At 39.8% G+C, this 13,442-nt stretch overlaps 1 protein-coding gene across 5 annotated transcripts in view; it reads left to right on the plus strand.

The window, feature by feature from the left end:
• Window positions 1-13,442, plus strand: part of cars1 (cysteinyl-tRNA synthetase 1) — a 65,007-nt gene that overhangs the window by 38,074 nt on the left and 13,491 nt on the right. For 4 of the 5 annotated variants that reach the window (XM_048606814.1, XM_048606812.1, XM_048606813.1 and 1 more), the window contains 5 exons: window positions 1,839-1,936; window positions 7,341-7,530; window positions 8,734-8,802; window positions 10,506-10,587; window positions 12,409-12,489. In XM_048606814.1, the coding sequence (XP_048462771.1) occupies window positions 1,839-1,936; window positions 7,341-7,530; window positions 8,734-8,802; window positions 10,506-10,587; window positions 12,409-12,489 (520 nt within the window). Of the gene's footprint in view, window positions 1-1,838; window positions 1,937-7,340; window positions 7,531-8,733; window positions 8,803-10,505; window positions 10,606-12,408; window positions 12,490-13,442 lie in introns of those variants that run through there. The other variant, XM_048606816.1, reaches the window with a different exon arrangement.

The raw sequence follows: 13,442 nt of genomic DNA on the forward strand, positions 1-13,442 counted from the left end.
GAGTTTAAAAAGTTACCAGCCTATCAGTTCACTATGGCTGAAAAAACCATACCTTATTTCTTCAGTTACTTCTGCAAAATTGGCTAACTGCAAACCTAATTTTTTGGGAAATCTGTTCAGATTGACATTGGTAAGCACATGTTTCTACCTAAGTTTAGTCATGCAACTCCTTAGTACTCTGCTAACAGTTGAATGAAGCTAACTGGCCCATAATTCCTAGGTAACCTACTTTCCATTGTTGGTGCAGTTTCTCTTGTTTACCACTTGTGCCCTTTCGATACAAGTTTATCAGGTTTTAGGATGCAAACCGTCAAGCTGCAGTGATATGTTTTTGTTTAAATACCATGACTGTTTGATTAATATCCTCCACTGACTACACCAGTTCTAATTGTTCTACACTCCTAATTTCTGCCACCTCATAAAAATTAGGTAAAATACTTTTTTAGTATCTTTTTCATTCTGTCCACTAGAAGCTTTATCTATCAATAAGTTGCCTGAGCACTAGTTTGAATTTCTATTCAATATCTAATATGCCTGCAGAATTGTTCATTGTCATTTACACTTCTTAGTTGTTCCCTTTTGTAGCTTCCTTTCCTTATTCCGAGTGCTTCTTATGGTTTTACTTGGATTCCCTGATAGTAAGCAGTTTGACTAAAACTGCAAAACGACCATAAGACACAGGAACAGAAATTAGGCCATTCAACCCATCGAGTCTGCTCCGCCATTCAATCATGGTTGATAAGTTTCTCAAACCCATTCTCCCGCTTTCTCCCCGTAACCCTTGATCCCCTTGATAATCGAGAACTGATCTATCTCAGTCTTAAATATACTCAATGACCTGGCCTCCCCAGCCCTCTGTGTTGAATTCCTTAGATTCACCACTCTCTGGCTGAAGAAGTTTCTCCTTATCTCTGTTCTAAAAGGTCTTCCCTTTACTCTGAGGCTGTGCCCTTGGGTTCTAGTCTCTCCTACCAATGAAAGCATCTTCCCAACATCCATTCTGTCCAGGCCTTTCAGTATTCTGTAAGTTTAAATTAGATCCCCACTCATCCTTCTAAACTTTATCGAGTATAGACCCAGAGACCTCAAACATTCCTCATATGTTAAGCTTTTCATTCCTGGGACCATTCTCGTGAACCTCCTCTGAACCCGCTCCACGGCCAGTACATCGTTCCTGAGGTTTGGGACCCAAAACTGCACAATACTCCAAATATGGCCTGACCAGAGCCTTTTGGAGCCTCAGAAGTACATCCTTGCTTTTATATTCAAGTCCTCTCAAAATAAATGCCAAAGTTGCATTTGCCTTCCTAACTACTGACTCAACCTGCAAGTTTACCTTATGAGAAACTTGGACTAGAACTCCCAGACTTCAGACTTCTGAATTTTCACCCCATTTAGAAAACAGTCCATGCCTCTATTCTTCTTACCAAAATGCATGACCTCACACTTTCCCACGTTGTACTCCATCTGCCACTTTGCCCACTGTCCTAACCTGTCCAAATACTTCTGCAGCCTCCCCACCTCCTCAATACTACCTGTCTCTCTACCTATCTTTGTATCATCTGCAAACCTAGCCAGAATGCCTTCAGTTCCTTCATCTGGATCATTAATGTATAAAGTGAAAAGTTGTGGTCCCAACACTGACCCTTGTGGAACATCACTTGTTACTGGCTGCCATCCTGAGAAAGACCCTTTTAACCCTACTGTCTGCTTTCTGCCAGAGAGCCATTCTTCTATCCATGCTAGCATCTTGCCTCTAGCACCTAGTGCCGAGTGTACACGGTTTGAATGCAAGACATCCTATGGGTTATTTATTTGTTTCTCTATTTATTTTCCAGGAGTTCTTCTTGAATGTGAAGGATATTTTGCGGAGCCCCACAGATACAACAGGACAGTTTGAGAGGTGGCAAGAGCAGGAGTTAACACTCAATAACCGGTCAGTATCAACTTATGCATAGAGGACTGCATGGATCTGTACAATGATGCAGTTCGGGGAAGGGCCTTTTGCAATTGTATATTGCTGGGAGGGTAAATATAAACAACCACAACTCTCTTGCCAGGTGATTAAACCATTACATGGTGTGCATTGAACCATATGAACTTGAATATGAATATGTCAGTTTTGATTTTGGTTTTGCTGATCTCAGCAAGGGTCATAATTAAACTTAGTGATCCTGCATTTCATGCATTATTGAGTATTAAGAACATATTCTGTGTTTCAGTTTATTTGTATCATTTTGAAGGTCAAATTAGTACATCTGTTGGTAATGGACATGTATTAATAACATGCAAAACCATAAAGTGCCCAAACCTACATTTTGTTTCAGTCCTATTGCAAGTTTCTAAAAGTCCGACTTACTTACAAATATGTTCCCATATTACGATTAATTTTAAGGATCTGAAATATGAATGTTCAGTCATACTTGTGAATGGGTATTTTATTCTGTCTTCCAATTTGCGTACAAGGTGACTGGGGAACGTACTCGGGAATGGAACGCATTTGTAATCAGGGTACTGACTGTCTGTATAGAGTGGCATACATGTTTATCCGGGTCAAATTTGTTTCCTCACCTGGGTGATTCAGGTACAGTACTAGGCCATGCCAGAGTCTCATTTTTTTGGCCTTAATAATACTTTCATTTACTTAACTATTGGTACTTTAATGGTATGAGGTGTTCATCTCCACAAACTAAAAATGTTGTTTTAATAAATGGAAGAGAAAAATCCTCAGTTCTGTCGGAATGAGTTCCCCCACTATTGGGGTAGGTTGGATGTGCTTTTCGGTTTAAAGGACAGGACTGTAAGCTCGAACAACATGATTGAGCGGCAAATATAGTACACAACTGGACTCTGGCACTTAGCCACATTTACCAACAACCTTCTGTCAGATCAAAGCTTTTAAATCCTCAACTCCCCTTAGCTTCTCAAGAATTTCCTCCAGGCAATGTCTAGGTTACACATTTGTTTGTTAAGTTAACTTTGTTTTTGGTAGATTGCAGTAAACTGTAAGAACTTATCTTTATGAATGGCCAGTACGGTCAGTGATCACTACAGGCTTCAGGACATCCAATACTATCCTCAAATCTGACTCTTGAGTTCCCTTGCTGCCCCCGTTCAAACTGTGTGCCACAGTTTTGGTATGTTGGTATGCAGGAGTTGAAGAGCCTTAGATTGTCTGACCCTGCCCCACATCCACCATCTCCAATGTTGCCCTCCAATTTGATATAGAGCATAACTGATACCTCTGCAGAGGTGAGATACAGTTTTAGGTGTATTCGTGTGGTAAATAATTCGTGTGGAAATGTCTGAACCTATTATGTGATGGCGTGCATATTAATCTTGTCAGTTGTTAGTTCATTGGGGGTGGGAAGATCATGTGGTCCTTGGAATTTTCCTTCTTGAACCTGAAATCCAACAAAGCCCTGACAAAAATGGTCAGTCCCACAGCAAACTGAGAGTATAGTCTTCTCTGCATTTGTGTAGGCCTGTGCCTGTGGAATTACTTTCTGTTTCTACATCTTTTACTCAAACAAAAGTGACCCAAGTAATATTTGGCAAGTCTCTGGTATTTGTCACAGCATTGACATATTTATATAAAACTTCTAACTCTGAAAACATCTCAGATACTTAATAAACATATATAGAAATAGACAGGTGCAAAGCCAGTGATATTGGGAGAAGCCTAAATCTTGGGCAAATGGTTTAGTTTGATAGGAGAGGGAGATTTACAGAGGGAATTCAGCAGGAAACTCCAATATAAACATGCAACTACCATTAATCCAGGAACCAATTTAAATCGGGAAGACTGGGTGATCGGTCAGCCAGACTTAGTTTATAGTAAGTTATGAACAGCGGAGTTTGAGAGGAGCTGAAGTTCCTGCAGAGTGGAGAATGGAACTTTTTCTCAGACAGCAATGAAATAGTCCAGTCTAGAGATATAGAAATGGAGAAGGGTTTCAGCAACAGCTGGGCTAAGACAACGATGAACAGGAATAGATCTATATGTACCCTATCATGCCATGTAAGAATGTTGTAAGTCACCATGAGATCAGCTCTCACTCTTTGAAACAGAGCATGTAGACCCAGTTTCTTGATCTCTCCTTGTAAAACAATCCTAAGGATGAATCTGGTGACCGTCTGTTGTACTCGCTCTATGGTAAATGTATCCTTTGTACAAGGAGACTGAAAATGTACACAATATTGCAGGTGAAGTCTCACCACTGCTCCATACAATTGCAAATGTGATAAGGCATCTTTACCTTTGCAATGAAATCCCCTTGAAATGAATGCCGACCTACCATTTCCTTTCAAATTGCTTTTTGCATCTGCACCTTCTACTAAACGATGATACCCAGATCCACTTGGACACTCACACTTCAGGAATTTTTTAACCAATGTGAATAACTTCACACTTGTTTATGTAATATTCCATCTGTCTGATTTAGCCCATTCACCTAGACTGTCCAAGTCTTCTTGAAGCCTCCTTGCACCATTCTCACAATTTACTTCCTCCCCCAGTTTGGTGTCATCAGCAAATTTACCATTATTATAATTGATCCCCACATCTAAATCATTTATGCAGATTTTCTGTGGTCAATGTGGCACTGACCCATACAGTGCACCAGTGGATGACAACCTGTTATTCCTGAGAATGATCCATAATTTCTACTTTCTGCTTTCTATTTATTGACTAATTCTCAATCCATTCTAGTATGTTCCCCCACAATTTCTCCATTCTTCTTCCTTTGTGAATGGTGGGATTATAGTCGCTACCTTCCAGTCAGCAGGAACCTTTCCATAATCTATAGAATTATGATAGATATCCGCCAATGTATCCACTATCTCTATTGCTCCTTCAACACCTATGAATCTCGCCTAGTCCAAGAGATTGATTAGCTCTCAATCCAGTTCATTTTTCAAGTACAGCTTCTTTGCTAGCACTAATTTATTTTAACTCTTCAGCTTTATAAGTTCCGTGATTGCCTAGTATTTCCAGAAGATTTTCTGCAATAAAGGCAGAAGCAAAGTGGCTGTTTAATTTTTTTTTACAATTTCACAATTCTGCACTACATATTTTCCTGTGCTCACTTGTAATTTATCCTTGCTTTTTTTTCCCCCCCTCTTTGACATATCAGTAGAAGTTTTTGCAGTCCACCTTTTATGTAGCGCACTAGCTTGCACTTGTGTTCTCTTTTTCTTTGTCCTCATCGATTTGTTGGCTGTCCTTTTGTGGGTTTTAAATCTCTTTCAATCATCATGCTTAATACTATTTCTGGTATTCTTTTAATCCATTCAAGATTCACCATTCCCTTTTGGTGTTTCTGCTTTCTAAAGGATTGTTTATCTGTTGTAGACCTTGTATTATTTCTTTTAAATACTAGCCATTGCCTATCTACTGTCAAATCTTTCAATGTATTTTCTCAAGCCGAGTTAGTCAACCTGTCCCTGATGCCATCAGAGTTTCCTTTGCTCAGATTTAAGACTCTAGTTTCAGAATGAACAGAATATTATATTCAAGCTTGATTTTTAAAAAGGTTCTATCATGTTTTTGGTCACTGTTTTCCAAAGGCTCCTTTAAAGCAAGGTCATTAATAAGTTGTACCTTATTACACAATAACTAATCTAAAATAGCCCCATTTCTCAACATGCTGTTCTAGAAATCTTTCTCGTGTACATTCCACAATGTAATCCTTAGCAACATTAGTGCCGACTTGATTAACCTAGTCTGTATGCAAAGTCAAGTTGCCATGATTACTGTATTACCCACATTACATATGTCATTAATGTCCTGATTATTAGCATGCCCAAAATTAGTGCTGCAGTTTGTGTTCTATAAACAACTCCCACCAATGATTGCTTTCCCTATGTTTCTTAGCTTCACCCAAACTGAACCAACATTTTATATCCTCCGATCAAAGGCGCTTTCATATTAATGTACCAGTGTCATCCATAATTAGGAATGCTGCCCCAAAGTCCTTTTTCCTTTTTGCTTTATCCTCCTGAAGTGGGAGTTGAATATTCAATTTCCAATCTTGGTTAGCCTGTAGCAAAGTCTCTGTAATGGCAATTAAATCATTTCCATTTCCTTTTGTGCATCCTTGTGAATTCTATGTTTATTTAGGTGGAGTGCTTTTAATTCAGCCTTTTTAACATTGTTCCCCATTTGAATCCTATATGACACTTGCCATTGCTCATCTGTCATCTTTCCATATTTGCTGACTACTTTATTTTGCTTCCCATGAACCTGAGTCCCCTCATAGGTTTCCATTCCCCTACCAATCTAGTTTAAACCCCCCACAACAGCAATAGCAAATCTCTTTGTGAGGATGTTAGTCCTGCCAAGATGCAGCATGACCATTTTGTACATGCACCTGGTCCCAATGCTTCAGTTATGTGATTCCCTCCTTTCTACGCCAATTTTTCAGCCTTGTGTTCAATTCCTCAATTCTGCTGTGTCTATGCTCACCATGTCAGACTGTGTGTAATCCTGACCTTTGGAGATTCTGCTTTTAATCTCCTTAATAGCTCCTTGAAATCCACTTTTGGGATCTCTTCCCTTTTTCTACATAAGTCATTTTTATCAAAATGGACTGTAACCTCTGGCTATTCACCCTCCACATAAAAACGCCCTACAACTGTTCCATTATATCCTTGGCCGGGGCATCATGAAAGCAACGCATCATGTTTGCGGCTGCAGAAATGTCTGTCCATTCCCCTGACTGACTAAAGAATCTCCTATTAGTACTGCTCGACAGCTCTTCTTCCCCCCAACCCCGGAGTTGGTGAGAGAAATGGTATAATGGCCACAATATCCCTTTTTATGAACTGCAATCTGTTCTGATCAGATTTCAAAGCAAAGTAGACAAAATCAATTTGATGATGGAAATCATTTGCATAATAATCAGGTCTTCTAAAACTACAAGAGCTGTGTAATTAAAATGTAAGCATATTGTGGAAATTTTGTGCATCAATGTGGATTCTTGCCTCTGTAATCAGTATGTTAGCTTATAAATGAATAGTGACCCTAGAATGTAGCATTTTTGAACATACTATTTAAATCAAACAAGGCTATCTTCCCTTTATTTAGGTTAACTAATTGTCTCATTGTTTTGGCCACCAGCACACTTCTGAATGGAATTTCCACAATGTGGTATTTGTAGACGCTTGAATTATGCCTCTCTCCAACAGAATCACTTTTTCCTCAGCCTTTTTCTCATGATCTGAATTCTTCAGTCACATCTCAAGAATTGAAAAATGTATTTTTCACAATCATTTCAAAAGGAAAGGTACAGGTAAACCAGGTTACTGTAGTTTTACAAAGACTTCATTTTTAATTATAGCTTTTATGAGAAGAAAGCAGCTGTGCACAGGGCACTGTGTGATAACATTGACACCCGTGCTGTTATGGAAGAGCTGCGTTCCCTTGTGAGTCAATGTAACACATACATTGCAGCAAAGAAAAGCAACAAACAGTTACCGAATCGGATGCTGTTGAGGAACGTCGCATTGTATCTTACCGAGATGCTGAAGGTGAGATGGCAAAGCACAATACGTAACACTGGTCACTCCCGCAAATGTCTGTTCCTTGAATAAAGTACTGCAAATTTGTAAATCTTAACTAAAAACAGAATATGCTGGAAATATTCAGCAAGCCTGATGACCACATCCGGGGAGAGAGAAATTGAAAATGTTTAAGGTCTGACAAAGGTTTGTCAACCTTGAAACATCAGTGCTTTTTCTGTCTCCACAGATACTCCTAGATTTACTGAGTAGTTTCTATTCTTTATCATGTGATTCTTCACGACCTGATTCTTCCAATCTATTACTCTGATAGCCATGATCAAGTTTTTTGTTTTCAATTCATGTTTGACTTTCATCAATAAATGATCAAATGTTTGTTTTTTTTTAAATTTACTGTCACCTGGACATAAGCTGCCTGCACCAATAGATTTCTTCAGAGCTGCCACCCAAAATAGTTTCATCATAACTGACATGTAACGTTTGTTTCTGCCTGTTCTGCATGCCTGTTTTTCTTTCCAGCTATCCCCTGCTGCTTTTCCCAATTATCCCCTGCTTCTGCCAAAGACACTCGACTGTTCCTAGATTATCCAAACACAGAGGCCTGGTTACCCACTAAAATCTGGCCTAATTGACCATTTTGCACATGTGTCCCTCAACAAGAGTGAACATGGCTATAATTCTTTCTCAAAGGATACTGATTTATGAGTGATATCACAGTCAGTTACAATCGGAACATTTATATGTCAAGTGGATCTGCACCAGGTGATGAAGTAACCAGCAAAAGGGAAAAACATACTGAGACTCATCTTCACCAATCTGCTTGTTGCTGGTGCACCTGCCCATGACAATATCATTCAGAGTGACCACCACACAGAGTGACCTGTGGGGAATGATCAGGAGTGGAATTTTCCATGTTCTAGCCAAAGGGCACTGTTGCAAATTCTCCCAGTCCTATTATGGGCCCTGCTAAGTATCAACTAATTCAGAGTATTTGATTTGTTTGCTGTGGGCCAGTGTGATATGAGGCATTCTAAATACTAGATGATCCAACTACAGTTCTCCCTTTCAGTGAAGTGCATAGTTGCTGCAGATGCAATTGAAGAATTATGCTTGTAAGGTGTGAGTGGTAAAAACTATTAATTATCAGGCTTTGTCGATAGGCCTGACAGTGGGAAAGAAAACTATAATTGTTTCCTTCTGTCTGTGAATCAGATTTTTGGAGCAATAGAGGGTGAAGAACCAATTGGATTCCCTGTTGGAGGAGGCAGCGAGAATTTAAATGTAAGTATTTGCAGTCTCTCTCTCTCTCTCTCTCTCTCTCACACACACATAAAGGAATCCACAAAGTCTCGTTTACTATCTTGCTTCTACATTGAAGAATATGATAATTCAAGCAGTGATACAGTTGGAGGTTGCTAGTGCTGTATTTTAATTGCATATAACAAGAAAAAATTAACATTTGGCATTTAAACATAGAAACTTCCAATTTGTTGCAATTATTTAAGCACTTTGCAGCTGTTTACTTCTTTCAAAGTGCAGTCACTGGGGGAAAATAGCAAGAAATTTGTGCATAAATGCTACACCTCAACAAATTGTTGGTCAGGCCACATTTGGGATATTGTGTTCAGTTCTGGGCGCCTTTATTAAGGAAGGAAGTTAAAGCCCTGGAGAGAGTTCAAAGGAGATTTATTAGAATGATACCAGCAATGAAGGATTTTAGATACGGGGGAAGGTTAGAGAAATTGGGCTCATTTACCTTGTAGCATAGAAGATTAAGAGGTGACCTTGTTTGAGGTGTTCAAAATTATGAACAATTTTGACAGGGTAAAGGAGGACATTCTGATACCACTGGTTGGTATGTCCGTACTAGGGAGTCATAATTTCATGATTGTCAGCAAGAAAGCTAGGAGTGAGATGAGGCAAAACTTCTTTAATCAGGGAATCATCAAATCCCTACAGTGCTGAAAGAGGCCATTTGGCCCTTTGGGTTTGCACCGACCCTCCGAAGAGTATCCTACTCAAATACAATCCTTATAATCCACCACACACTACGGGACAATTTAGCATGACCAACCCACCTAACCTGCACAACTCTGGACCGTAGGAGGAAACCCAAACACCTGGAGGAAACACACAACAGGCATGGGTAGAATGTGCAAACTCCACACAGTCACCCAAGCCTGGAATCGAACTTGAGTTCCTGATTCTATGAAGCAGCAGTGCTACCCTAGCTGTTAGGATTTGGAATGCACTCCCTGGGTGAGTGGTGGAGGCAGATTCCATAGGGGGTTTCAAATGCATATTTGAAAGTGATAAATTTAGAGAGCTATGGAGAGAGGGCTTGGAATGGCACTAGCTGGATAGCTCTTGGGACCCAGTACAGACACGATTGATGGAATGGCCTCCTTTTGCACTGTAAAATTCTGTAATTTTAAATTATAAAATCCTAAAATATGAAAAAGGTAAATGTCAAGCTCTTCTATTTTGGGTGGTACCCATTGAAGTATGACTGCTTTCCAGAGGAATTCCCCTATTCTTCTTTGAAGAATGACGTATTATTTTACATCTACCCTAAAAGGATGGTGTGTCTGTTTTAACGCATCATCGAAAAAGCAGTATCTATAAACAATGAAGCACTGTCAGCCTTGAATTATGTGCTTAAATCCTGGAGGAGCTTGAACCCATAAGCTTTTAACTCAGGAGCTGCCGCTCAGCTAGGTCTGAAATGTTATTCTACAACCAGTCGAAAGTGAAGGTGTTAATCATTGTGCAGTGGTCTTGGGAAGAGCTGATCACTGTGTAGGAAACCCTAAAGTTGACGTCTGCTTGATCAAGTCATGCAGCCCTGTTACAAATAGTTCCAAAAAGCATTTAAACTGTGCAACGATAGGTGTAGATTGCTAAGGTGTGATGAGGGACCTTTCACTGTAACAAATTCAGTGGTCAGATTCTACTTCCTTTTAATTCTTGTCTTCTGCATCCAGTTGGAAGCCACCATCATGCCCTACCTGAAGGTACTATCAGATTTTCGTGAGAATGTGCGACAAATTGCCCGTGAGAAGAAAGGTACAGAACGATGAATTAGTATGTTTTCCTAATAAATCTACTTAGCTTATGGGTGGCGTCCCAGTGCCTAATGTAGTTGAATCACAGTTCCAAGATGCAATGGTGAAGTGGTTATTGTAGTGCCTTAATAAGGTGCAACATGACCAGAATACCACAGTCTTAGCATAACTAACTTGTGCTTTTACTTGTTTTGGTCATGTGGATCCACAATTTGTTTGCACCTTGATCTGGTGCACTGCTGAGTTAAATAACAAGTCTACTAACATACTGATCCCTGAGCCATTGCAGTTAACTGTTTCTTCTACTCAACATGCCTGGTTCCTGTAAATAAAAGCAAAATATTGTGGATGCTGGATTTACAACAAAGAATGCTGGAGAAACTCCACAGGTCTGGTAGCATCTGTGGAGAGAGAAGCAGATTTAACTCTCTCTTTTAAGTAGCATCATATTGGACTTGAAACATTACATTGTTTTTCTCACCACAGATGCTGCCAGACCAGGCGAGTTTCTGCAGCATTTTTGTTTTTGTGCTTGACTTTTGTGCATTTATGCTTGACTCCTCTAACCTTCGTTGCACCCTTCATCCAATTTCTTTTCCAAGTTTAACCAGAATCTCCATCATTTTAAGCTTCAAATGCCTTTTGCACATAATTTGTCAAATACTCTAAGGAAATTGAGGTAGATATTCATGAAGTTGGCGTCCATCCCAGTCATCAGATACCCTGTTATCAAAAATAAGTTCCAAGTTACCCAAGATACACAGTATAATTGGAGCTGCTATCAAATGCAATATATGACCAGTGATATAGATGCTGCCTGTGGTGCTAAACATATCAGGGCTGATCTCCCCTAGACTATTTGGTAGGAGTCCTTGCAATAATAATCCTGTAGAGAGGAAAGCTGCAGACTCCACAAAAACATCTCGTGTAATTTGGGTATCAGCTTCTCCTACTGATGTGGCATGTACCCCATTTTGGAGGAAATGTAAAAAGGTTCAGTAGAAGTAACAAAAGAAAGGTATGACCACTCCCTTATAACCCTCCTTAAGCAACTTCTTCACAAAATGTAACAATGTCCCATTTTGTCAGCTTCAAAGATGCTGACTGACCAAGGTGTGGGAAATGTAATTGAGAAAAGTATTTACAAAGCAATGTATTATCATGCTAAAAGTCTCATGACTTGCAGAGCAATGCTCTGAGTGAATCAGAGGTTGAATAACAGTCTTGATTGCATTATGAGTTATCAATTCACATCCAAACAAGGTTTATGGTATTGTTGAGATAACACAGTGTAGAGCTGGAGGAACACAACAGGCCAGGCAGCATCAGAGAAGCAGGAAAGTTGACGTTTCAGGTCAGGACCCTTCATCAGATTATCTGAAGAAAATCTGAAAAAGGGTCCTGACCCGAAATGTCAACTTTCCCGTTCCTCTGATGCTGCCTGGCCTGCTGTGTTCCTCCAGCTCCACACTGTGTTATCTCTGACTCCGGCATCTGCGGTTCTTACTATCTCTTATGGCATCGTTGAGGTGATGTAACTTTAAAAAACTGGCACAAAAGCTTTACTCTTCCTCCAACTTATTCTTTACTCATCTGAAAATGCTTCATGCGATAGCATCGAGGGAATTTTACTTTGATTTTATACCAATAGAAGGAAAAACGAATTCCCAGTATAATCTCTCGGCTTGATAAATGTTCAGGAAGAGGAAGGAAGAAGTTTGGAGTGTATTCTGTTCACCTTTGTTGACTTGGGCACAAAACTCAGTGATCCTGATGTGGCCTAAAATGGGTGTCCATTGAATAACCTCCATCTGTGTTACAGCGAGTGAGGTTCTCCAGCTGTGTGATGACCTTCGAGATGACATCCTTCCAGAGCTTGGAGTTCGTTTTGAAGACCATGAAGGTACTGAATTGGGTCAGCTGCAGGTTATCATCTGTAGATTTTGCTAGCTTTGACTTCATTGAGTGGGCTACGATATTTTCATACACTAACAAATTGTGTCTTTCAGTATTGAACTTGATAATCATACCATTTTTCCCAGTATTCTTTCACAATGCTGTGACAGTAAGAGACTCATTTTTTTATGTCCTCTAAGTTTGGGATATAAGTTTGGTGCTACCTGATCATGAGGTGCTGTCTTCTATCATCATAGCCTCAACTTCCAGCCAGATTGCTGAAGCATTGGATGGAATTGAAAGTGGCCTCTGGAAGCAGGATTTGAGGCAGTGTAATAACTCATGGAGGGAGAGATGTGCACAGTGGGGAGTTGATATTTAGCTCGTAGGAGGGTTTTTGGGTGTGTCAGATAAGTATTGGCTCTGTTCATTAGTTATTCAGGAGTTAACTTATGTAGTCTAACTTTTCCTAACTAACTAATTTTTTCAGAACCATCCAAATCTTCGATATCTATAGAGACTTTTGGAGGGTACCAAATATTGTGGAATTACCCAGCAGAAGTTCAATATGCCAGGCAATCCCTTTGGAGTGTGCTATGATTCTGCAGGGCCTCCATGCACAACTCCTACCTGTGCTTGCAAAATGATTATCAGGACAGGGGAAAATTTGCCCTAATGTCATACCAGTTCTCCAGTTGGTGGCTGAGACCCCCCTGTCATCAATATTACATCTATCTTTTGAAATACTGAGGGGGCTTGACATCAGGGTAGATACTGAGAAAATGTTTTCCCTACAGGGAATCCATTACTAGGGGGCCCAGTTTTAAAATAAGGGTTCTACCAAATAAGACCGACATGAAGAAGGAATTTCAACCCTAAAGGACAATGGAGATCGGGTCGTTGAATAAATTTGAGACTGAGTTAGACAGAATGTTGATTTGTGAGGGATTTAAGGGTTAT

The sequence above is a fragment of the Rhincodon typus genome, chromosome 17, assembly GCF_021869965.1.
Source record: "Rhincodon typus isolate 14 chromosome 17, sRhiTyp1.1, whole genome shotgun sequence".
NCBI classification, from domain to species: domain Eukaryota; kingdom Metazoa; phylum Chordata; class Chondrichthyes; order Orectolobiformes; family Rhincodontidae; genus Rhincodon; species Rhincodon typus.